This window comes from Podarcis melisellensis (assembly GCF_964234715.1).
Source record: "Podarcis melisellensis genome assembly, chromosome: 13".
Lineage (NCBI taxonomy): Eukaryota > Metazoa > Chordata > Lepidosauria > Squamata > Lacertidae > Podarcis > Podarcis melisellensis.
This window is the reverse complement of record NC_138545.1, coordinates 5366320-5392482: the sequence shown is the minus strand read 5'-3', so window position 1 is coordinate 5392482 and position 26163 is coordinate 5366320. Positions and strand designations below refer to the sequence as shown.

The 26163-nt window shown below is 49.1% G+C and overlaps 1 protein-coding gene across 2 annotated transcripts; it reads left to right on the top strand.

Moving 5' to 3' along the window:
- The first annotated feature begins 278 nt into the window (after positions 1 to 278).
- On the top strand, positions 279 to 25146 carry LOC309355730 (arachidonate 12-lipoxygenase, 12R-type-like). Of its 2 annotated transcripts, none has more exons than XM_081886819.1 (14): positions 279 to 460; positions 2419 to 2623; positions 3730 to 3814; positions 6241 to 6363; positions 7476 to 7579; positions 9975 to 10147; positions 13029 to 13172; positions 14012 to 14215; positions 16724 to 16810; positions 17918 to 18087; positions 19523 to 19644; positions 19796 to 19896; positions 20755 to 20925; positions 24098 to 25146. In XM_081886819.1, the coding sequence occupies exons 1-14, from the start codon at positions 440 to 442 to the stop codon at positions 24275 to 24277; spliced, it is 1890 nt and encodes a 629-aa protein (XP_081742945.1). In that variant the 5' UTR covers positions 279 to 439; the 3' UTR covers positions 24278 to 25146. The 2 variants fall into 2 exon arrangements, with proteins under 2 accessions (XP_081742945.1, XP_081742944.1); XM_081886818.1 differs by lacking the exon at positions 279 to 460 and adding an exon at positions 558 to 812.
- The last annotated feature ends 1017 nt before the right edge of the window (positions 25147 to 26163 follow it).

Sequence of the window (26163 nt, the reverse complement as noted above, 5' to 3'; positions counted from 1 at the left end):
TCCTCTGTAAAGTAGTAGACGTGGCGACGCAGATCTTGCTGCGATGGCAGCGAAGTCCTTCGAAGTAGAAGGAGGCCCAGTTCCGGTTTCAGGCTGGATTAGTGCTGCAGCCTAACAGGCAGCTGACCTCGCAACATTGGGCATTATCCTGGCAACCCATCAGCCTGTGGAAATATGAACCCAGCCAATCCGATTATGCAGCATGGTATGCTTGCTTTTGAAAGCCTGCGAGAATCTCTCATGTCAAGATTGCAGAGCCAAAGATCATCATTCCAGGTGAGGAGTCCCTGGTGTTGTCATAATTTGTCACCCATTAGTTTTTTTTTAATCTTTCCTGGAGATAAAAGGACCCGGCTTTGCCTGCAGCCCCCGGTCTCGAACCCAAGATCTCCCAGCATCTGATAAAGCTCCTGCGAAGTGAAACATCCCACTCATCTGCATGAACCTGCACCTGTCCCAGGTGAGCGTGCGTGGGAGTCAGGAGGGGCCGACTCCTGTTCACTCCCAAATTCTCTTCCAAGCGTCAGGCAGTGGGGGAACTGGCTGGGCTTCTCCTTTGAACAGCCAGACTCTGGGCGGGAAGCAGGAGGAGGGAGGGGGAAAATAAAAACCTCGCTGGCTTTCGTCAAGGTTTCTGGAAAAGTCCCGCAGCTGCAGCGTCCATGGCTAGTACCTACAAAATCCGGGTTGCCACAGGCAACTACCTGTGTGCAGGGACCATGGATTCGATCTCCATCACTTTGGTGGGGTCTCAAGGGGAGAGCCCCAAAACCCAGCTGGATAATGGCGGCAAAGACTTTTCGCCTGGCGAGGTGAGTGTGCTTTGGGTTTTCAGACGCTTGCCTAGCTCAGCATTGTCTTCACTGATTTCAGCAGGATTTCAGCCCTAATTTTTCATTTCATTGCAGTTTTAATTCATGTACAGCCTTTCTATGTTACTATACACAAGGCAGTTCACAGCAACAAAATATACAGCGAAGAACACACACCTTATAATCATCTGATCCAATACAAAAAGTCATAACGAAGTGTAACTTTAAAATGGAACGACTTATATCAAATAAAGTAATATGTAATAACCTATTAGGGATGCGGCTGGTGCTGTGGGTTAAACCACAGAGCCTAGGACTTGCAGATCAGAAGGTAGGTGGTTCGAATCCCCGCGACGGGGTGAGCTCCCATTGCTCGGTCCCTGCTCCTGCCAACCTAGCAGTTCGAAAGCACAAAGTAGATAAATAGGTACCACTCCAGCGGGAAGGTAAACGGCGTTTCCGTGCGCTGCTCTGGTTCACCAGAAGTGGCTTAGTCATGCTGGCCACATGACCTGGAAGCTGTACGCCGGCTCCCTTGGCCAATAAAGCGAGATGAGCGCCGCAACCCCAGAGTCGGCCATGACTGGACCTAATGGTCAGGGGTCCCTTTACCTTTACCTAATAACCTATTAGAATATAATAGTGCATAATAAAATTAACTCTCAAAACATCAAACAGAAACTTAGCCATTACAATAAACAATGATCAATACAAAGGAGTGAAAGGCACAATGCATAAAATACCATGGTACATGCAAAACTATGTAAAAGGATCAAATTGAGAAACAAAGGCAACATCCAAAATGATTATTTTTTAAAAAAAAATCTATGAATTCCACTGCTCCCTTCACAGCTGCTTCTGCTGTTCTGATAGCCTAGTGATGGGCTAAACCTTCGCGTAGATGCAGGTGATGGGGTGAGCAGGTGGAGAGATAAAGTCAGAACTGATTTATTGTGTACAGAACACTTTTGGGTTGGGTTAACTCTCAGGCATACTGCCGGAATCCTTTAAGAAACTCCTGTGTCCTTTTGCCAGAGGGGAAAGTGTAGTGGCGTAGCGTGGGTTGTCAGCACCCGGGGCAAGGCAAGTAATTTGCACCCCCTAACCCGTGGATTTGCACCCCCTAACCCCCAGATGTTGCGCCCGGTGTGGCCGGCCCCCCCTCCACCCCCCACGCTACGCCACTGGGAAGGCGGTTGCGAAAACACCACCTTCTTTGCGTTTCACAGCCTCTTCCGGTTGCCATGATGTCTTAAACGATGGGTGGGCAAACTAAGGCCCGGGGGCCGGATCCGGCCCAGTCGCCTTCTGAATCCGGCCTGCAGATGGTCCGGGAATCAGCGTGTTTATCCATGAGTAGAACGTGTCCTTTTATTAAAAATGCATCTCTGGGTTATTTGTGGGGCCTGCCTGGTGTTCTTACATGAGCAGAATGTGTCCTTTTATTTAAAATGCATCGCTGGGTTATTTGTGGGGAATAGGAATTCGTTCATTCCCCCCCCCAAATATAGTCCGGCCCCCCACAAGGTCTGAAGGACAGTGGACCGGCCCCCTGCTGAAGACGTTTGCTGACCCCTGCCTTAAACTCTCCCCTTCTGCCTCTCAGGTGGGTGAATATATGGTCCAAAGCGAACAGGACTTGGGCCCCATCCTGCTGGTCCGCCTGCACAAGGAGAAGTACAGCATCTTCCCTCAGACAAACTGGAACTGCAGCTATGTTGAAGTGGCCGCCCCCCAGGGAGAGACATATCGCTTTCCCTGTTACCAATGGCTTCTGGGGTACCAGACCCTCGAGCTCAGAGAAGGGGCAGGTGAGAGACCTTGTCCGGCTTTCTGGTATTTCCACAGAGGGGAAGGAGCGACGCCTTTCTGGCTTGGCGTATCACACCCAAGAATTCCTCCCTACCCGATTAGCATTCCTCGTGGCCAACGGCTCCGCGCTGCCACAGCCACCCACTCCACGAAGGATATATACAGTGGTACCTCAGGTTACGTACGCTTCAGGTTACAGACTCCGCTAACCCAGAAATAGTGCTTCAGGTGAAGAACTTTGCTTCAGGATGAGAACAGAAATCGTGCTCCGGCGGCAGCAGGAGGCCCCATTAGCTAAAGTGGTGCTTCAGGTTAAGAACAGTTTCAGGTTAAGAACGGACCTCTGGAACGAATTACCGTATTTTTCGCTCCATAAGAAGCACTTTCCCCCTCCTAAAATGTAAAGGGGAAATGTGTGTGTGTCTTATTGAGCGAATGCAGGGAGGAGGCAGGGAGGAAAAGCCCCCCGTGGCTCTTGCGGGCTTTTCCCCCAAAGGGAGAAGGGACTGACGCGGCTCCTTAAAGGCTGCACGGCTCCTGTGGGCTTTTCTACGAGGTGGGGAAATTCCCCCACCTCCCGCAAAAGCAGGGAGAAGGTCTGGGAGAAGCTGATCCCTGAGGTGGGGGGAGGGGAATAATATTTTCCCCTTGATTTCCCCCTCTGAAAACTAGGTGCGCCTTATGGTCAGGTGCACCTTACGGAGCGAAAAATATGGTAAGTACTTAACCCAAAGTACCACTGTCTATATTTCATCGTAATTATGTTTATTATTGACTTGCTCTTTAGCCAAAAAGGCTCCAGGTGCGGCTTACGAGGTCTGTGGCAAGGTAGTATCTGCCCTGAGGCTGACAGTCTGAAAGTCATGACACAAAAGGAAAAAACGATGGGGAGGGAAGAGGAAGGGAAGCAAGCTCAGGCTTGAGTTCTGGAAGCGGCACTCCTTATTAGAATTAGATCTCTGGTTCTACAAAGATAGGGCTGTGGCCTCAAAGCTGGCCCTGGGTTCAGAGGGATGGAGCCAGGTTGCCAGAGAAAGCCCCGTCCTGCGATCTTTCCTCTCCCCCAAAACTCTCTTTCCATCCCGCCCGCCTCTCTTCCCTCCAGCCAAAACCGTTTGCATGGACAAGGAGAACCGGCTGCTCTTACAACATCGGAGGGATGAGCTGCGAGCGAAGCGAGAGGCCTACAGGTGAGCAGATTCTGTGGCTAGCTCACCTGAACGGGCCGGGAGTCAGCTGCCGGAACGAGGCAATCTGTCAACATTGGGCTCTCCCCGGAAAGCGCCATATTGTACAATTTAAAGCACATTTCATACATGGTGTCAGGGAACTGACATCGGAGCCAGAAGTGGAGGCAGGGCTCCCAAGCGATGCTGGAGAAGGGCCAACCAGGGAGAGAGGGAACTCATCGGCTGGGGAAGGAAATCAGCGTAACACCAGGGATAAAGGGGAGGCAAATGGGGGAATCGGCGAGGGGGCTCCAGGACTCTTCGCCGGAGACCAGCGGGGAGAGCACAGGTCCTCCGCTACCCACATCCACCCTGCGCAGAAGACTTCCGCGCAGGGAAAGTAGGCGTAGACTTGGCGTCAAAGAACTTCTTTGCTGGAAGAAGTTCAAGAAACGCCCACTGACGGATTCTGCTAGCGACTGAAACAGCCACGAAGTGAAGGGCTGTCCAGCCAGGAAAGGTTTAACCAGGCTACCTAGCCAGGAGTTGCGGCAACTTACGCACGAGCAACCCCATATAACCATTGCACATGGCTTCCCCCAAAGAGCGCATGCAGAATTTACCGTATTTTTCGCTCTATAGGACGCACCCGACCATAGGACGCACCTTGTTTTAGAGGGGGAGAACAAGAAAGAAAAATTCTCCCCCTCTCTGCTCAGCGCCCCTTCAGTGAAGCGGCAGGAGAAATGGAGCCCCTTCCATTTCTCCTCCCGCTTGGCTGAAGGGGCGCTGCGCAGATCTCCCTCTCTGCTGAGGCCAGGAGAGTATTGCTCTCCCGGCTTCAGCAAAAGGAACCCGAAGCCTTCGGAGCGCAGCGTGAGCTCCTGCTGCACTCCGGAGGCTTCAGGCAGCTATCCCTGAAGCCTGGAGAGCGAGAGGGGTCAGTGCGCACCGACCCCTCTCGCTCTCCAGGCTTCAGCGAAAGCAACGCGTAGCCTCCGGAGCGCAGAGGGAGCGCTCCCTCTGCGCTTCGGAGCTTCGCATTGCTATCGCTGAAGCCAGGGAGCCTGCATTCGTTCCAGTGGATGCACACACATTTCCCCTTAATTTTTGGAGGGGGGAAAGTGGGTCCTATAGAGCGAAAAACAAACAAGATGAATTTTAACAGGGAGAAATGTAAAGTATTGCACTTGGGCAAAAAAAATGAGAGGCACAAATACAAGATGGGTGACACCTGGCTTGAGAGCAGTACATGTGAAAAGGATCTAGGAGTCTTGGTTGACCACAAACTTGACATGAGCCAACAGTGTGACGCGGCAGCTAAAAAAGCCAATGCAATTCTGGGCTGCATCAATAGGAGTATAGCATCTAGATCAAGGGAAGTAATTGTGCCACTGTATTCTGCTCTGGTCAGACCTCACCTGGAGTACTGTGTCCAGTTCTGGGCACCACATTCAAGAAGGACACTGACAAACTGGAACGTGTCCAGAGGAGGGCAACCAAAATGGTCAAAGGCCTGGAAACGATGCCTTATGAGGAACAGCTAAGGGAGCTGGGCATGTTTAGCCTGGAGAAGAGGAGGTTAAGGGGTGATATGATAGCCATGTTCAAATATATAAAAGGATGTCACATAGAGGAGGGAGAAAGGTTGTTTTCTGCTGCTCCAGAGAAGCGGACACGGAGCAATGGATCCAAACTACAAGAAAGAAGATTCCACCTAAACATTAGGAAGAACTTCCTGACAGTAAGAGCTGTTTGACAGTGGAATTTGCTGCCAAGGAGTGTGGTGGAGTCTCCTTCTTTGGAGGTCTTTAAGCAGAGGCTGGACAACCATATGTCAGGAGTGCTCTGATGGTGTTTCCTGCTTGGCGGGGGGTTGGACTCGATGGCCCTTGTGGTCTCTTCCAACTCTATGATTCTATGATTCTATGAAAAATACGGTAGGTTCCCGAGAATCTCAGCAACTTCCTAGTCCTCATGGTTGGCGTAATATGCTTGGGAGTGTGAAATCTCAGGAGCCGAATAAGATTTCAAGCGCTCCCTGAACCATACATTTAAAGCACTTCCTGCAAAGGAAACTGGGAGCTGTCCTTCGGCAAGGGTGCTGGGAATTGTAGCTCAGCGAGGGGGAACTACAGTTCCCAGGGTTCTTTGGGAGAAGTCGTGTGCGTTGAATGTATGGTGTGGCTCTCCCCAGAGTTTCTCACTTTTCCCTTCCACATTTCCAAATCACTTTGAGGGGCTTTTTCTATGTCCCTGTGAGTAAGATGAGCTGCATTTTACTGCAAAATTCCCTATACTCGGTTTTTTAAAGTGCTTTTGAGTAACGCACACATTTCTGCAAGCAATTTTCATCAAATATTTGTTTTTTTGCTGACGTTAATTTTTATGGAGTTTCCCCCCATTTATGGATTTTTGCAAACATTTATGTTTATTTGTTGGGGCAGATATAAAGAATATCAACCGGGCTGGCCCCAATGCCTAGATGTTGACTGCGTTGACAATTTGCATCCAAACGATCAGTATTCCTGCCGCCGATACAGTGCCTTCCGGGTGCAAATGGTGGCTTCGTAAGTATCTGTTGGGCCATGGGCGGCAGAGGCGGGAGCTGGAGGAGGGATGAGAGAGTTCCCCAGGATCTGAACTTGTGCAAAAATTCTGGTTCAACCGTTTTGCTCATAGCAAATTTCTCACCCTGACCTGGCCACTGTGATCCACGCAACGGTCACCTCCAGACTGGATTATTGTAACTGGCTCTACGTGGGGCTGCCCTTGAGACTGACCCAGAAACTCCAGCGGGTGCAGAATGCTGCGGCAAGACTCCATACGGGGTCCTCGCTGCGAGATCACATTCACCCGGTGCTATACCAGCTGCACTAGCGCCTGGTGGAGTGTAGGATCAGGTTTAAGGTGCTGGTTTTAACCTTCAAAGCCCTATACAGCCTAGGACCCTCGTACCTACGGGACTGCCTCTCCTGGTGTGCCCCGCGGAGGACCTTAAGGTCCACAAATGACAACATTTTGGAGGTCCCAGGTCGCAAGGTGGTTAGACTGGTCTCCACTAGGGCCAGGACCTTTTCAGTACTGGCTCCGACTTGGTGGAACGCTCTGTCCCAAGAGACTAGGGCCCTGCGGGACATGACATCTTTCCGCAGGGCCTGCAAGACAGAGCTGTTCCACCAGGTCTTTGGCCAGGGCACAGCCTGACTCCCTCCTTTGGCAATCCTCACAGAACTCTAGCCCAATGGTTGCCATTAATCTGATTTGAATTAATTTTATAATGAACTGATTTTAGAGTGTTTTATCATTTTACTGTTGTTAGCCACTCTGAGCCCGGCTTCGGCTGGGGAGGGCGGGATATAAATAAATTTATTGTTATTATTATTTGATTTTAAATGTACCAACAAGGGAACAACCGTGGATTGGCAAGAATGTACCTGTGTGTGGAATAAGTGGTGGAAGTATAAAATTCCCAGCCTTTTTGCCATTAAGGCTTATAGAGCAGACAGGAACTCAACAGGTGAAGTTCCTCGCTATCATGCTTATCTATGCTGTGGGAAATATCTATGCTGTAGCTGTTTTATTTCTGCCAGTCATTTGGGGGGGGCAGAAGCAAGGGGAGCTTTGAAGACCCAGTTTCCCGCACTCTTCAATACGTTTTATTTTCCTTTCTGAATGCCAGAGAAGTTGAGTTGAAACTGAAGGGCTTGCTGGATTGTAAGAATTCTTGGCGGAAGCTGGATGATGTACGGAGGGCTTTTTGGTTTTATCGATCCCCTGTTTCAGGTTAGTATCTTCATCCAGACCACATTCATCCTATAAACCATTATTATTATTATTATTATTATTATTATTATTATTATTATTTCTATACCACACTTCATCCAAAGATCACAGGGTGGTTTACAATATAAAAACAAAACAAAAAACATACCATGACAACAAACAAAACCAATAAACTCACCCCAAAGGCCTAGTTGTTGTTGAGTCGTTTAGTCGTGTCCGACTCTTCGTGACCCCCTGGACCAGAGCACGCCAGGCACTCCTGTCTTCCACCGCCTCCCACAGTTTGGTCAAACCCAGGCTGGTAGCTTCGAAAACACTGTCCAACCCCTTCTCCTTGTGCCCTCCATCTTTCCCAACATCAGGGTCTTTTCCAGGGAGTCTTCTTTTCTCATGAGGTGGCCAAAGTCTTGGAGCCTCAGCTTCAGGATCTGTCCTTCCAGTGAGCACTCAGGGCTGATTTCCTTCAGAATGGAGAGGTTTGATCTTCTTGCAGTCCATGGGACTCTCTAGAGTCTCCTCCAGCACCAGAATTCAAAAGCATCCATTCTTTGGCGATCAGCCTTCTTTATGGTCCAGCTCTCACTTCCATATTAATGTATGATATTTTAGTGTTTTCTGGTTTCTATGGAAGCCGCCCAGAGTGGCTGGGGAAACCCAGCCAGATGGGCGGGGTACAAATAATAAATTATTATCATTATTATTATTATTATTATTATTATTATTATATCACTACTGGGAAAACCATAGCTTTTACTATACGGACCTTTGTCGGCAAGGTGATGTCTCTGCTTTTTAAGATGCTGTCTAGGTTTGTTATTGCTTTTCTCCCAAGAAGCAGGCGTCTTTTAATTTCGTGGCTGTTGTCACCATCTGCAGTGATCATGGAGCCCAAGAAAGTAAAATCTCTCACTGCCTCCATTTCTTCCTCTTCTATTTGCCAGGAGGTGATGGGACCAGTGGCCATGATCTTCGTTTTTTTGATGTTGAGCTTCAGACCATATTTGTGCTCTCCTCTTTCACCCTCATTAAAAAGTTCTTTAATTCCTCCTCACTTTCTGCCATCAAGGTTGTGTCATCTGCATATCTGAGAGTTTAATTAGCCAAAGGCCTGGGAGAAGAGGAATATTTTTGCCTGGCGCCGAAAGTGATGTAGTGAAGGCGCCAGGTGAGCCTCTCTAGGGAGAGAGGATTCCACAAAAGGGGAGCCAATGCAGAAAAGGCCCTTTCTGTAATTGCCACCATGCGGACCTCATACGAAGGAGGCCCACGAAGAAGGGCGTCAGGTGATCACTGGGTCCAGGGCAGTTCATCTGGAGAGAGGCAGTGCTTGAGGTCTTGCAGTCCTGAGCCGTTTAAGGCTTTATAGGTCAAAACCAGCACTTTCAGTTGAGAACGGGGAACTAATTGGCAGCCAGTGCAATTGGGCCAGGATTGACATTATCTGCTCAAATCTTGCCCCGGTGACCAACCTGACTGCCGAATTCTGCACCGGCTGAAGTTTCCGAGCCATCTTCAGAGGCAGCCCAGCATATAACGGGTTGTAATCATCTAACCCCAAAGAATTCTGGGAGCTGTAGTTTGTTAAAGATGCTGAGAGTTGTCAACATACCCCTGTTCCCCCCTCAGAGGGGTAAAATCCCCAAAGTTCCCTTTGAAAAGGGATTGATAGGTAAACCACTCCGGAAATGGCATGGCTACGACCCTAAAATCTCATCCAGCTCCTGAGACTTCACAGATCCAGCATCTTTTCCCAGCCATAAAGACGGCAAGTTCCTCTGGCTGAGATTCCCAGGAGCCTAAATTCTGTACCTGCTACCACAGTCTAACTCTAAGCCTTTTTCTGTGGCCACGCAGAATCCTGCCAAACATGCAGACCTATTAGACCTACTCGGTCTCGGTCCAGTATACCTGAAGGAGCGTCTCCACCTCCATCGTTCTGCCCGGACACTGAGGTCCAGCGCCAAGGGCCTTCTGGCGGTTCCCTCATTGTGAGAAGCCAAGTTACAGGGAACCAGGCAGAGGGCCTTCTCGGTGGTGGCACCTGCCCAATGGAACACCCTCCCACCAGATGTCAAAGAGAAAAATAACTACCAAACTTTTAGAAGACATCTAAAGGCAGCCCTGTTTAGGGAAGCTTTTAATGCTTAATAGGTTATTGTATTTTAGTGTTTTGTTGGAAGCCGCTCAAAGTGGCTGGGGGGACCCAGCCAGATGGGTGGGGTATAAATAATAGATGATGATGATGATTACTTTATGGATGGGAGGAACTGAGGACTGAAGGACTTTTGCGGTTCGTCCCATCTGCCCCCACCTCTGAATAAAGGCCTCCTCTAGCACACCCACCAAAAAATCTGCCCTCTCTGATACCTTACCGTGGACATCTCTGTGTCCCCAGAATACGTCAGCACGCACTGGGACGAAGATGCTTTCTTTGGGTACCAGTATCTCAACGGAGTGAATCCCGTCGTCATCCGGCGCTGCACCGAGATCCCCGCCAATTTCCCCGTCACACATGAGATGGTTGCCAAATCCTTGGAGAAGCACACCAGCCTGGAGGAGGAGCTGAAGGTAAGAAGACAGGGCAGGCCCCCACACCTTCTGAACACAGCCTCACAAAGTCCTCAGCTGCCATCAGGGATACCCTTCGCTCCATCCTCTCACTTTGTTCCTTTTTCGTGAATTGTTGAGCCCACTTTGCTGCTCGTTCTCTTTCGCAATTTTGATGCTCTTTCGTAAGATTCTGTAACTGTCATTTAAAGCTTTGGTTGTTTGCAATGTCCCCAATAATTTCACGTAGTTTTGCTACAGACTTGGGATGTATGAGTCAATGGAAAGAAGATAGAATTTATATTATTAGACAGGCAGCTAGATAGATGCCACTTTTCTTTTCAAAATAATTTTTTATTCATTTTCCGATACGATAATCTTTATTGTCATTGTCCCATACAGAACAATGAAATTGAAAAATCTACATCAGACATTCAAAAACCAACAAGCCTGCTATCCCAGCCTGGTTAACCCCCTAAAAACTCTGATACCCCATAATTAAATACAATATACTCCCACAGAGACTACCTTACGCTGCGTTTAAAACCAAAATCGCATTTGGATAGAAACTGTTTCTCAGGCGGCCAGTTCTAGTCTTTATAACCCTGGACCTTCTTCCAGAAGGCAGAAGCTGAAAGAGATCATTTCCGGGGTGCGCACTATCCTGCTTTCTGCAGCTTTCTTATGGCACCTGGAAACGTAGATTTGATCCAAGGTGGGAAGAGTGCATCCAATTATTTTCTCTGCAGTCTTTACAACCCTGGACAGCACTGTTTCTTCCCTGACCGTGCAGCTCCCAAACCACACACACAGACCGTAAGTTAATACACTCTCAACAGTACAATTTGAACATATATAATTACATCATTATTTCCACTTGACCTCTTTGGCTCTTTTGAATATATTTGCGGGCCCACGCACTAACCCTGTCCTCGGGTCCCCTCCCCCCCCCACAAAGGATGAGACCTGACAACAAGCTATGGGTTCAAATTGGCCACAACTTTATTGAATTCAGATGTAGGCAACCTTGAAATGGCCTTGGAAGGTATTCCTCTCAACCCCATGGGGGGCTGAGGATGTGGAGGAAGAAAGTTGCAATGCGAGGGGACCGCAACTGTGAACTTACACAGCGCACCCACACACAACACCGCATTGTGAGTTTGGCCTACTTGCCGCCTCTCTAGGGCCAGGGACTCCCACAAACACCCTTTAACGCAGGGTGGGTCCCCAGACGTTGTTGAACTACAACTCCCATCACCCCTAGCTAGCAAGGCCAGAGCTCAGGGATGATGGGAGTTGTAGTCCAACAACATCTGGGGGACCCACAGGTTGAGAAAGGCTGCTTTAACGGGACCTGCCACCCCCTTTCACCCGAAGATAGACTAAAGGATACCTAACATGAGTCTTGGCCGGGGAGCGGCCCCTAAACGTACCCCCAGGCCACACCCCCACTGGCAGTCCATTGGCCCACCAGGTGGGGGGGCCAAGTCCGCAGTTACCTGGTGGATGACACCTGGCCAGGTGGCCCTGCTCGGGGCCGCAGACTCCGCCCACCTGTTGGGAAGGGGTGAGCGGGAATTTCCAGTTCTAATAAGACAACACAAAATACCTCCAAGTTTAAATAAATATAGAAACATATATTTTTTAGATGTCCTTCTTATGTTGAGATTCGTAGAGACACCATTGATCCTTTGCTGAAGAGGCTCGCCGATCTTTCAGACAAGTCTAAACTGAATTCTCTCCTCTTAGGCAAAGATCATAAGACGACCTGGCTGGTAGCCAGATTCTGCGCCCAGATTTGTAGGCATATATCATCCTCTAGAATAAAATAGCTTACTAGGGAAATGCTGAAGTTGCCCTTTGGGGCACCTCAGGGTCAACTTCTTATGGTAGCCCAAATCTCAGTTGTACGGGTGTATGTATATATCTCAATTTTAACTCATGAGCTATTGCTGCAGTCTGTTCCGATTGTATATTTTATCTTTTATGAACGCTGTTTTTCTTGTGTTGTGTTATGTGAGCTGGTCTTTGATCGTAATAAATTATCTCTCTATCTAAATATAGAAAGGTAAACAATTTCTCATCACAAATCTTCAGATAACCCTACTAGTGTTGTTAATTGCTTACAACGATCCTCCAAATATCATATAAATTTGCTCCAGTGCTTGATCGTGCTGGTTACAGATTTTTCCCGTCAGCTTTGCCAGTTCCGCAAAGTCCATCATTTTCATCTTCCAGTCTTCTTTCTTTGGTATTTCTTGTTGTTTCCATTTTGGGGCTAAAAGGGCTCTTGCTGCTGTTGTTGCATACATGAACAGTTTTTTATCTTCCCTTGGTACCTCTTCACCTATTATATCCAGTAAAAAGGCTTCTGGTTTTTTTAAACAAAAGTGGTTTTGAACATTTTCTTTAACTCATTATATATCGTTTCCCAGAAAGCCTTTACTAGACAAATGCCATTTTTCATTTTGGAGGCATATTATTCTCCTACCTCACCCCTCCGTCCTATTAATGGCAGGCTTTGACTTACAGAGGGGACGCAGGTGGCGCTGTGGGTTAAACCACAGAGCCCAGGACTTGCCGATCAGAAGGTCGGCGGTTCGAATCCCCGCGACGAAGTGAGCTCCCTTTGCTCGGACCCAGCTCCTGCCAACCTAGCAGTTCGAAAGCACGTCAGTTGCAAGTAGATAAATAGGTACCACTCCGGCGGGAAGGTAAACTGTTTCCATGCGCTGCTCTGGTTTGCCAGAAGCGGCTTAGTCATGCAGGCCACATGACCCGGAAGCTGTACGCCGCCTCCCTCAGCCAGTAAAGCGAGATGAGCTCCGCAACCCCAGAGTCGGCCATGACTGGACCTAATGGTCAGGGGTCCCTTTACCTTTACCTTTACGTTGACTTACAGAAGGGCACCATCTTCCTCATCGACTGCCAAATTCTGGAAGGCGTCCCGGCCGCCAAACTGAACGGTTCCCTCCAGCATATCTCCGCTCCTCTCTGCCTCCTGCACTCGACTCCCCTGGGGGAGATGATCCCCATTGCCATCCAGGTAACACCCGTCTCCCTCTGGGGTGGCAAATTCCACCAAGCCCCACCCCGGAGCTGGAGGGATTAATTCTCTTCCTCACCCACTTTCTTCCCCCCCACCCTCTTGTACCACAATGCTCAGGCACTTCTGTTATTTCAGTTCCCGCGAAACATCCCAGAGCAACTGATACTAAAATCATAGATTTTTCAGCAGGGGGCCAGTCCACTGTCCCTCAGACCTTGTGGGGGGCCGGACTGTATTCTGGAAAAAAAAATATGATGAATTCCTACGCCCCACAAATAACCCAGAGATGCATTTTAAATAAAAGGACACATTCTACTCATGGAAAAACACACTGATTCCGGGACCGTCCGGGGGCCAGATTGAGAAGGTGATTGGGCTGGATCCGGCCCCCAGGCCTTAGTTTGCCTACCCATGGTTTAGAGCAGTGGTGTCCAAACTTTTTTCAAAGAGGGCCGGATTTGATGAAGTGAAGTGCCATGAGTTGTTGAACTTTTTTTAGGGTTGAAGTCGTCGAAGGTTTTTTGGGGATTTTTACCCCTGGAAATAAACTGCCACAGGGGCCAGATTAAAGCGATTAAGCCGCCGAAATGGACTTTGGACATGCCTGGTTTAGAGGATAAAGATTCCTGGCTTTGTGACGCTGCCTCATGGACGGAGGCCTGGTGGGTGAATAGTTTTGTACAACTCAGAAGTGCAAACATATTCCTACCACAAAAAAATATGGGTTTACTTCGTGTTGACCTGCCATTTTCACTTCCCTCCCAAGGGACTAGTAACTTGCTCTTGAAAAACAACCGCCTCAAACGACGGCCTCAACAATGCTTTCCTGTTTCCAGCTCACCCAGCAACCCGGACCAGAGAGCCCCGTCTTCTTGCCCACCGATTCAGAGTGGGACTGGGCGCTGGCAAAGCTCTGGGTGCGAAACAGCACTTTCCACATCCACGAGGTGCTCACCCACCTGCTGTACACCCACCTGGTGGTGGAAGTCTTCCTGCTGGCCACCCTTCGGCAACTGCCCATGTGCCACCCGGTGCACAAGGTAGGTTTGGGTTGCAAGGAGGGCCGGCCCTGCCGTTGGGCAGCGTGAGGTGGCTGCCTCAGGCGGCACATTCTGAGAGGCGGTGGTGCCCCTCAGCTCTTCCTCCTGAGCTCCCTGACTCTCTCCTTGGAGAAGAGAGCTGTGTATCACACCTTTAGGTAAAGGGACCTGAAATGTACTCGGAGTGGAGTGTGGATTTCATGCTCTATTCAGCTCATAGTAGTGAGGAGGAATGGAAGTTCCCCCAGAATGTCTGCTTTATATACATTATTTACAGAATGGGCCCCACGTGATTGGCTAATTCCGGGATTCACCTGTAGGCCAATCAGGTTGTGGATTCACTTCCAGCTGGAGCTGGATTGGGTGGCTCCTGTGGACCAATCAGACTGGTGCATTCTGAATCCTATTGTTCTAGGACCAATCAGACTGCTGCCTTTTGGATCCTATTCAACTCAGTACATAACAAGACCCCTGACCAGTCGCAGACGACTCTGGGGTTGCGGCGCTCATCTTGCTTTACTGGCCAAAGTAGCCGGCGTTTGTCCGCTTCCGCAGACAGTATTTCTGGGTCATGTTGCCAGCAGGACTAAGCCGCTTCTGGCGAAACCAGAGCAGCGCACGGAAACGCCATTGACCTTCCCGCCAGAGCGGTACCTATTTATCTACTTGCACTTTGACGTGCTTTCGAACTGCTAGGTTGGCAGGAGCAGGGACTGAGCAACGGGAGCTCACTCCGTCACGGGGATTTGAACCGCTGACCTTCCCATCGGCAAGCCCTAGGCTCTGTGGTTTAGACCACAGCGCCACCCGCGTCCTCCTAGTCACACCCCTAGTCCTCCTCATTTGTGGCTACCCTGTTGACATCCCTCAGGGGCATTGCAGTGCCCCCTTGCAAGTACTGAAGCTGGATTAGTTGCTACATTTTCTGGAATGGGTACATGTGTTTGTGACATTTTGTCCTTTGAAATTTACGCCTCTCTGAATTTTTTTCATGGCAGTTGTTTTCCAGTCATGCACAGCAAAAATGCACATAACAGGGCAAAGTGTGCATATGAATGCATATAATAGTGAAAAGAAGGTACAAAATTGGATTATTATTATTATTGTAATAAATGAAAATATGCCCTTATTCCCTTATGGGGGACACAAGAGCCCTTATAGAGTTCTTTGTAGGTTCTCCATCGGTCGGAGAAAATAACAGAGGCCAACCAGAGAATACTGAGAAGCAAAGCAGCTAGTAAGCCTGATCTTTATTGAACTATTGCAACAAGGTGCCCCCTTCACACGCAGTAGAAGGAGGAGGACCCAGAACCAAGGTGTACCTGCCCTTATATAGACATTTTAAATTGCCCGTCCTGGAGTCCAAGACCACCCCCAGAAATATCATACCTACATCACAGAAGAGGCGGTCTGCAACAGAAATCTGAGTGCGTTGTTTACCTCCTGTCTGGCAGGTTACCTATTAATGCTTACTAGATTGGATACCCTGGGGAGCCTGGCCAGTCTTTTGTAATGATAAATACTTAGTTCCTGAGCCAGGTCACAGGCTCACACCCTATTCATACACAGACATACGCTTAAGACAGGATTTGTGAAGGAAAAGGTAATGGGGAGGTTTTTCCAGTTTGACCTTGCAGAGAAATCATTTGATCAGTTTGAGAATCAAAATGGTTTTGGGGCTGTTTTCCTGTGCTGCTTCAGACATGTGGTTTATATATTTATGTACGTGGTTGCTTGGTACATTTATGAACATTTATTATCTATATAAGACCTTAAATTTTTTATTTCATTATTATTAGGGAATTGGCTTTGCAACAAATGTGTCTGTTAAGACCAACGGCATGCAAAGACACATATGTTGGGAGAAATTCACTCTAAACCTCCTTCATGGGATGTTTTTAAGCAAAGGGAGGGGTGGCCATCTGCCACAGATTTTTTAACTGCGTCGTAGGGGGTTGGACCTGTGACCCTTTGGGGTCCCTTAAAGGTAAAGGTAAAGGGGCCCCTGACCATTAGGTCCAGTTGTGGCCGACTCTGGGGTTGCGGTGCTCATCTCGCTTTATTGGCCGAGGGAGCCCGCATACAGCTTCTGGGTCATGTGGCCAGCATGACTAAGCCACTTCTGGCGAACCAGAGCAGCGCATGGAAACACCGTTTACCTTCCCGCCAGAGTGGTACCTATTTATCTACTTGCACTTTGACGTGCTTCCGAACTGCTAGGTTGTCAGGAGCAGGGACCGAGAAAACGGGAGCTCACCCCGTCGCGGGATTCGAACCGCCGACCTTCTGATTGGCAAGTCCTAGGCTCTGTGGTTTAACCTACAGCGCCACCCACGTTGGAGTCCCTTACAATTCTGCAATTCTATGAAAATATTTGTGGAGGGTGGACATACCCAGCGTTGGCCTGAGCAAGGTTTGGGGAAGGGAATCATCTCACCTCTCCCTTGGGCTCCCCCCACCCTCTGTGACCTCCTTTCTCTGACCTTGTTTTATCTCTCTCACCTGCAGCTGTTAATCCCACACTTCAGATATACGCTCCATATCAATGTCCTGGGCAGGGGGAACCTCTTTGCTCCAGGCGGCCTCATAGACCTGGTAAGCGTGGATTTGCTTAACCCTTAGTAGTCTGATCCTGGGGGCAGTTGCCCACGATGAAGACTTTGCCCCACATATGAGGAAAAAACTGTTAATAATAATAAAATATTATTTATACCCCACCCATCTGGCTGGGTCTCCCCAGCCACTCTGGGTGGTTTCCAACAGAATATTAAAAACACGATAAAAGATAAAACATTTACAACTTTCCTAAACAGGGCGGCCTTCAGATATCTTCTAAAAGTCAGATTGTTGTTTATTTCCTTGACATCTAGTGGGAGGGCGTTCCACAGGGCGGGTGCCACCACTGAGAAGGCCCTCTGCCTGGTTCTCTGCAACCTCACTTCTCGCAGGGAGGGAACCACCAGAAGGCCCTCGGAGCTGGACCTCCGTGTCCGGGCAGAACGATGGGGGTGGAGGGTCATCGGGTCATCATGGGGGTGGATTATTCACAGCTTGCAGACTTAACATATAGAATGAGAGAACAAGTAGAACATATATTTGGAGAAAAATGGAAAGCGTTTATTGAATATATGGGAAATAAAAATGTATAGCTGAAAACGCTGGCAGCATTGAGATAAATTCAGCAGTGTAAATAGGTTTTGATGGATGTTATAATGGAAAACTGAATGGTATAGTTTTTGTAAAATTTGCAGGGGTTTTTTGATATGTAACATGAACCATGGAAAGAGGAGAAGGGAAGTCATTGATATCTTAAGGATGTAAAAATGAGAGCTTTAAATTGTAAAACAGAAAATTTAATAAAAAATTATATACAAAAAAGAAGAGATAATCATAATAATAATAAAATGAATACAGGTGCTTTCCTGTTTCTGAGCTCAGCAGCTTACCTGCTCCACATACCATCCAACTTTTTCACACCCCAAATTGGAACATGTGTCTTCCGGGATGCTCTCCCAGGAGATTCTCACGACCCGCACCTCTCTGCCCCTCCCAAGTGCTTTTTAAGCACAAGAGCGCCCAAAATGGCTGCCGTGATCTCTCATGAAAAAACGAGATGTCCCGTTTTCCCCAGGACACTTGGCAGCTTTGCATTTTCTCCACCGTGTTACGAGCTCCTCAAAAAGGGCCTTTTCTCTCCCCCAGGCTATGGCCACGGGCTTCCACGGTCTGTCACACCTGCTGGCTAAAGGTCTTTCAACGATGACATATTCCACCCTCTGCCTCCCCGACGACCTCCGAGAGAGGGGGCTGGAGTCACTCCCCGGCTACTACTACAAGGAGGACGGCATGAAGCTCTGGGAAGCCATCGAGAGGTGCGGTCCTGCATCCAGGAGGGCGGAGAGGGACAAAGCAGAAAGCGAGGGCAAGCGAGTACATTTCTGAGCGCAATTCAAAGTGTTGGTGCTGACCTTTAAAGCCCTAAACGGCCTTGGTCCAGAATACCTGATGGAGCGTCTCCACCCCAATTGTTCTGCCTGGACACTGAGGTCCAGCACCAAGGGTCTTCTGGCGGGTCCCTCACTGTGGGAAGTGAAGTTACAGGGAATCAGGCAGAGGGCCTTCTCGGTGGTGGCACCCGCCTTGTGGAACGCCCTCCCACCAGATGTCAAAGAGAACAACAACTACCAGACTTTTAGAAGACATCTGAAGGCAGCCCTGTTTAGGGAAGCTTTTAATGTTTAATAGGTTATTGTATTTTAATACTTGGTTGGAAGCTGCCCAGTGTGGCTGGGGAAACCCAGCCAGATGTGTGGGGTATAAATAATAAATTATTATAATATTATTATTCTTATTATAAGCCTTCCTGCTGCGGACACTGGGAGGGCTGCAGAGGCAGACCTCCAGCCCATCTCTTCAAATCCTGGAATTCCAAGACTTGGGAAGGAACAAGATTTAGACTACTGCTAAGTAGGTCGTGTCGTTTGCAAGCATAATCTCACTGGGGGAGAAGCCATCATTACGGACACACTTAGGTCAAGAGAGTTTCTCTGGCGCCTTCGTCGGTAAGATGGTTCAACCATCAAACATATCAGTCTGTGAGACTAGATGAGGCCAATGGAGGCCCATCTACTGCAGCATTCTCTTTTCGCAGTGAATAATAATAATAATAATAATACTTATTCCCTGCCCATCTGGCTGGGCCTCCCCATCCACTCTGGGCTGCTCCCAACAGAATATTAAAACACGATAAAACATCAAACATTCAAAACTTCCCTAAACAGGGCTACCATCAGATGCCTTCTAAAATTCAGGTAGTTGTTTATTTCCTTGACATCTGCTGAGAGGGTATTCCACAGGGCGGGCGCCACCACCAAGAAGGCCCTCTGCCTGGTTCCCTGCGACCTCACTTCTCGCAGGGAGGGAACCGCCAGAAGGCCCTTGGAGCTGGACCTCAGTGTCCGGGCTCTACGAAGGGGGTGGAGATACTCCTTCAGGTATCCTGGGCCTTTGAGGCCATTTAGGGCTTTCAAGGTCAGCACCAACACTTTGAATTGTGCTCGGAAACGTACTGGGAGCCAATGTAGGTCTTTGGGGACCGGTGTAATGTGGTCTTGGCAGCCTCTCCCAGTCACCAGTCTAGCTGCTACATTCTAGTCTAGCATGCCACAGTCATGCTTTGCCAGCTGGTGACTGATGGGAATTGTAATCCCACACCTCCGGAGGCCAACAGATCGGGCAGCGAGAGAAGCCATTTTCTCCTCCTGCGTCCTCACCGGCCACTGCCACCGACTCCTCTCATTGCTGCAGCTTTGTGAAGGGCATTGTCCATCTCTACTACAAAAGTGACGGTTCTGTCAAGGAGGATCCTGAACTCCAGGCCTGGGTGGCTGAGATTTTCGACAAGTGCTTTTTCCATCGAGAGTCCTCTGGTAAGATCTGCTTCCCGCACCCTCTTCATCGCAAGCTACAAAAATGGCCGCCGGACCCTGAATCACCTCATGCTGCGACCACCTCTGGGGGAGGTTGTGGGAATCAGTTGAGTGGGGTGGCATCTTGACCCCGATTTTGCTCTCCTTCCAGGCTTCCCTGAGCATCTAGAAACCATTGCCCAGCTCACCAAATACCTCACCATGGTAATATTTACCTGCTCCATCCGCCATGCCAGCGTCAACAACGGCCAGGTTGGGGGTCTTCATCTTTCTCCTATTCTTTAACTCTGTGGAATGCAAATGATTGCATAGAGAGGGAGAATCGTGTGTATGTGAGAGAGGGGGTGGGTCAGAACGGCATTCCTTATCCTCATGGAAGGGGACGCGGGTGGCGCTGTGGTCTAAACCACTGAGCCTCTTGGGCTTGCCGATCGGAAGGTCGGTGGTTCAAATCCCCGCAATGGGGTGAGCTCCCGTTGCTCTGTCCCGGCTCCTGCCAACCTAGCAATTTGAAAGCATACCAGTGCAAGTAGATAAATAGGTACCACTTTGGCAGGAAGGTAAATGGCATTTCCGTGCGCTGCTCTGGTTCGCCAGAAGCGGCTTAGTCCTGCTGGCCACATGACCCAGAAAGCTGTCTGTGGACAAACGCCGGCTCCCTCGGCCTGCAAGCGAGATGAGCGCCGCAACCCCATAGTCGCCTTTGACTGGACATAACCGTCCAGGGGTCCTTTACCTTTACCTATCCTCATGCCCCCCCCCCAGATGTCATTGAACTCCAGTTTCTACCAGCCACAACCACCACAGCCAATGGCCAGGTGAAACAGGAGTGGTCTCCAGCAACACCTGGAGGGCACCAGGTTGGGGAGGAGTGGTGTAGACAGTTCTGAGCCAGGTGGACCAAGGGACGGCATCCGTAGAAGGCAGCTTTCAATGCTGGTTCCCCAGCTTCACCCAATGGAGAATCTCCTTCCTTCCTTCGAGGTCCGATCCCAGCGAACATCCTATGGATCTCCCAGGTGACCCATCTCCCCAGGCGGAGGCGGAGGAAGGGTCCCAGGTGCCTTTCGACCACCCAGAGCCCTCTAACCTCCAACTCTTCTTCTCCAGTTTGATTTTGGCGCCTGGATGCCCAACTACCCTTCCTCCATGAGGAAGGCACCCCCGAAAATCAAGGGCAGGGCGACGTTCGAGAGCTTCCTGGAGACTTTGCCGGATGTCAGCACCACCTGTAACACTTTGCTGCTCCTTTGGCTGCTTAGCAAGGAACCAGAGGATAGGGTAAGAGGAAAATGGAAGGGACATTGACGGAGAGTGTTTATTGGGTTGTTATTTTGATTATATATGTTGTGGTTTTATGTTTTGATTTTGCTCAGTGAACTGCCCTGAGACCTCCGGCTATACGGCGGTATATAAATTCAATACAGTGGTACCTCGGGTTACATACGCTTCAGGTTACAGACTCTGCTAACCCAGAAATAGTACTTCAGGTTAAGAACTTTGCTTCAGGATGAGAACAGAAATCGTGCTCCGGCGGCGCTGCAGCAGCAGGAGGCCCCATTAGCTAAAGTGGTGTCTCAGGTTAAGAACAGTTTCAGGTTAAGAACGGACCTCCGGAACGAATTACGTACTTAACCCGAGGTACCACTGTAAATCAATCATCATCATCATCAGGGGTCAGCAGACTTTTTCAGCAGGGGGCCGGTCCACTATCCCTCAGACCTTGTGTGGGGCCAGCCTATATTTTTTTGGGGGGGGGAATGAACGAATTCCTATGCCCCACAAATGACCTAGAGATTCATTTTAAATAAAAGGGCACTTTCTACTCATGTAAAAAACACACTGATTCCTGGACCGTCTGTGGGCCGGATTTAGAAGGCGATTGGGCCAGATCTGGCCCCCGGGCCTTAGTTTGCCTACCCATGATCATCATCATCATGGATTCATAGAATTGTAGAGTTGGAAGGGAAACCAAGGATCATCTAGTCCAACCCGCCCGCAATGTGGGAATCTCAACTAAAGCATCCATGACAGGTGGTCATCTCCTCCTTATCCGGGACACAGCACAGCCAGAGCAAGAAAAGGTGTGTGCTGTATTCTGCTACAAAGCAACCAAAGGGCCAACCTGAACGGGACAGTGTCGAGTAGTGGTTAGCGTTGGACTAACTCAGCGATGAGGCTCCCTTGGTGAAGTTGGGCTAGTCATTCTCTGTCAGCCTGGCCTACCTTGCAAAGTTGTTGTTAGGGTAAAAGTGTGTTGAGGAGAAACCATGTATGCAGCTGCCATGAGCCCCTTGGAGGAAAAAGGGGGGGTGAAGGGTGGGATTCAATTAGGTTTCACTCACTGAAATAAATGCACACAGTTAATTCAGTTCAGCGAATTTGCTCTGAGGAAAACTTAGTTCAATAAAACGCTAAATGTAATAATATTAGGAATGTTGGGGGTATTATATTCAGTTCACATTTATAGGCAAAATTACCTAATTCACACTTTTTTGGAGGTGGGGAACACAAATCGAAATGCAGCCATCCGTTGAAAGTTGTAACTCCCTGAATTTTGCAATGCGATTCTTTAGCCAAGCAAGAGGTTTACAAAAATACAACATAATCATTTGAAAAATTGTATATGAGGCAACATTTCAGACAAAGAGGTTATATTAGGAGAAATCCGCACCGAAATGCTGGTTAATTTTCACGAGGAATTGCTTTTTTTTTTCTTTTTTTTTGATACTTTCGCAAATTCATCGACATGTGAATAACTGAATTTTAGAATGGCAAAATGAGAAACTGAGAAAAACCAAAGCCGACAGATTCGCCCATCACTAAGTAATATAATCTGAAATTCATTTTATTTATTTAACAAATCTTACATGTGGCTTACTAGAACAAAACACCTCTAAGCAATTTATTGTTTTCCTACAAAGTGGTTCAATTATTTGTTACGGCTCTGAATTTTATTGCGTTATTATCTTCCTTAGCGGGTCCTGGGCTATTACCATCAAAAAGTTATTCCCAATGTTGAGTCGGAATCTCCTTTTTGTAACTTTAATCCATTGGTTTAAAGTCCGACACTCTGGAGTAAGACAAAACAAGCTTGCTCCATCTCCTGTGGAACAGACCTTTAGCTATTTAAAGATGGCTATCATGTCATCTCTCAAATTCCTAAACATCCCCAACTCCTTCCACCATTCAAACTTGTTCGCCCTCCTCTGCACACCTTCCAGCTTCTCAATATCCTTTTTTAAACTGTGATGCCCAGAACTGGACACAGTATTCCAGGTGGGCTGTGACCAAGGCAGAATAGTGTGGAACTATTACTTCCTTTGTCCTGGACACTAGACTTCTGCTGATACAGCCTAGAATAGTATTAGCCTTTGTTGCTGCTGCATCACGCTGCCGACTCGTGTTAAGCTTGCGGTCTATTAAGACTCCTAGTTCCTTTTCACATGGTCTATGCTTTTTTACAGGGTGGGGGGTAGAGGGCACTGGGGACGAGTTTATGTGGGATGTAATCCACTGGGAGCAGTCAAGTACAACATTCCTTGTTTTCCTAGAGTGGACATGCAAGGGAATGTTTGGTCCAGCCAGTTGAAACTTCCTGTTTCTCCTGGCCTGGAGCATTCTGCCTTGCGCATGGGACTAGAGGGTGGGCGTGGCCTTTCCAGACCTGGTAAAAGGACAAGGCATGTTGCCACTCTCCCTCTTTTCCATCTTCTTTTCATCCTGAAAACTTCCTGGAACAAACTGCTGGCTGCCAGCCAAGCAGTCCCTCAGGTCATCTCCCTTATGGGGTAAACCTGTTAGTATAAGTTTGTAACTTTAAGCCTGAAGCCTGCCTTCAGGGATCACACTGTGCTCTGCCTGATCGTGAGTAAACTTTCTTCTTATTGCTTATGAATAAGAATATGGTGTCTTTATTCTTTTAGGAGGGATTCAAGGGGCTGTTGTTGTTGAGTCGTTTAGTCATGTCTGACTCTTCGTGACCCCCTGGACCAGAGCACGCCAGGCACTCCTGTCTTCCACTGCCTCCCGCAGTTTGGTCAAAACTAATGCTGGTAGCTTCGAGAACACTTTCCCACCATCTCGTCCTCTGTCGTCCCCTTCTCCTTGGGCCCTCCATCTTTCCCAACATCAGGGTCTTTTCCAGGGAGTCTTCTCTTCTCATGAGGTGGCCAAAGTCTTGGAGCCTCAGCTTCAGGATCTGTCCTTCCAGTGAGCGCTCAGGGCTGATTTCCTTCAGAATGGATAGGTTTGATCTTCTTGCAGTCTGTGAGACTCTCAAGAGTCTCCTCCAGCACCAGAATTCAAAAGCAGCCATTCTTCGACCATCAGCCTTCTTTATGGTCCAGCTCTCACTTCCACACATCACCACTGGGAAAACCATAGCTTTAACTATACAGATGTTGGGAAACACCTTTTTTAAAACCTCACCTCGTTTCTTGTCTCCCTCCAGAGACCGCTGGGGTGCTATCCTGATGAACATTTCACAGAAGAGGGGCCAAAGGAGGTAATCGCAGCTTTCCAGAACCGCCTGGCCCAGATCTCCATGGAAATTGAGGAGCGGAACCGGAGACTGCCTCTTCCGTACCACTATCTCAACCCCCCGGAAGTAGAAAACAGCACGTCCATCTGAGCACAGCTGTCTCCCAGCCTGCTCTGCAAAGAGGCGCCTTGAAGACTACGGATCCTAAAAGGCAGAAACCCAAGGATAGCAGCAACGATGCCCTATGGACCTGCCACACCCCACAGCATTGAAACGTTGAACCTCCACGTTTGGGGCTTTGAGGCCTGATGCTTGCAAGGGTGACCAGATCAGGCAGGAGAGTGGAGTTGTCCATCTTTTCCAGCACTATTTTGTACGGCATTCACTACTGGTTGCTCCTGAAATTGCTCACCTGCTCCTCCAACACCCCCCAAAAAATATTGGAGAAACTGCAGAACATCACATGGCGATGGTCCATTTGAAATGCACCTTGGCTTCCTTTCTGCCGGACCCCTAGGAAATCTCAGGCCTCCAAGGCTAGATTTGGGACAGGTAGACGAAGTTGCATCTTAACCTAGTCGAACTGTGAAAGTCATTCCCACGGGAGACAGCGATGGCTGTCAACTTGGGCAGCTTCGAAAAAGAAGCACACAGGTTGGTGAAGGCTGTAAACGTCTGCGAAGCGTCAATGGCTAGCTTCTCCCTCCACTGTCGGAGGCGACGTGTCTCTGAAAACCAGTCGCTGGGGCTCATCTGTGGGGAGACCGCTGCTGCTGATCTCAGGTGCTGCTTGTGGACTTGCCCCTGGGATATCTATGTTAGGATATAGTTCCGTTCCACCTTAAAAGGAACAGGCATGACTGTTGTGTGTCACATGCCTGTTTACATTCCAGCACAGCTTGCTGGGAACTTCCGTTGTATATTGCTTTTGCTATGCTGCTGTTTGCTTGGACACGAAGGGAAGCAGACATGGTTTTCCTTTGTTCCTGATGCTGAATAAACGCTTGTAAATAACGCTTGCACATGTCTCTGTCTGCCACTTCCGTTGTGAGAAGTTATTCACTCGGCTGATAAGAGCGTGCTCAGCTTCTGAAGGCTTCTGAGGCTCGAGTCGCTGATTGATGCTGTTCTGAGAACCGGAGTTCGCCTGGTGTCCGGCCGGTGGCTGGAGCCAGCTGGGGGCCAGCTGCCAAATGCCCCCCGTCTCCCCGGAGGCATCCCAACAATCTGCTTGGCTGCTGTGAGAACACGATGGTGGACCTAGATGTGTCTTTCATCTGAACGATCATGTGCTCTTCCTTCCTTACTAAATTTCGCTAGTTGCAAAAACGACCGGTTTTCCAACTTGTGCACCAGTTGCTCTTATTGTGATGGCCTGGGAATCGGACTCGGAGGCTGAACCTGAGGAATCCCAGCCTGCACAGGAGTCCCCGCCTCCAGGAGTCCCCCCCCCCCGAGCCGGGGCTGGGACTTGAGCCTGAAGGGTCCTCACCTGTGCCGGATCCTCAGGAGCAGACAACAGCTGAGTCTGCTCTGGCTCCAAAGGTGAGGGAGGACCCATTGCCTGCAGGTGCTCCACTCTCAGCCCCATCATAGGAAGGTGAGGTTGCCTCTGGGTCCAGTAACCCTCCAGCCTCTCCTGAGCTGCAGAGGCTCGGGGCAGAGAGGTGGAGGGAACTAAGTTCCCGCAGGAGGAGTGATCGCCTCCAGGCCAGGAGAGGCGAGTCACCAGAGGATTGGGGCCGCCCTATGCCTCAGGGCAGATAAAAGCCAGCCAGCCCAGTCCCAGGTTGTGGGAGCAACATCGTTGGTTACCTGTTGCTGCTTGCATCATGTCCTGCTCTTCTGCCAGAGTTCCTGACCATGCCCAACTCCTTGCCTTGGACCCAGCTTCAGCTTTGGACCAGACATGGACCATGCCGCACGGTAAACGTAACCCCCCCCCCCCGGGACCAGCACACTTATCTTTGGACGCTTTCCCTCTGTATTTCTAGGGAGTGACTAATAAACATGTCCCTTTCGAGCTTGCCTAACCA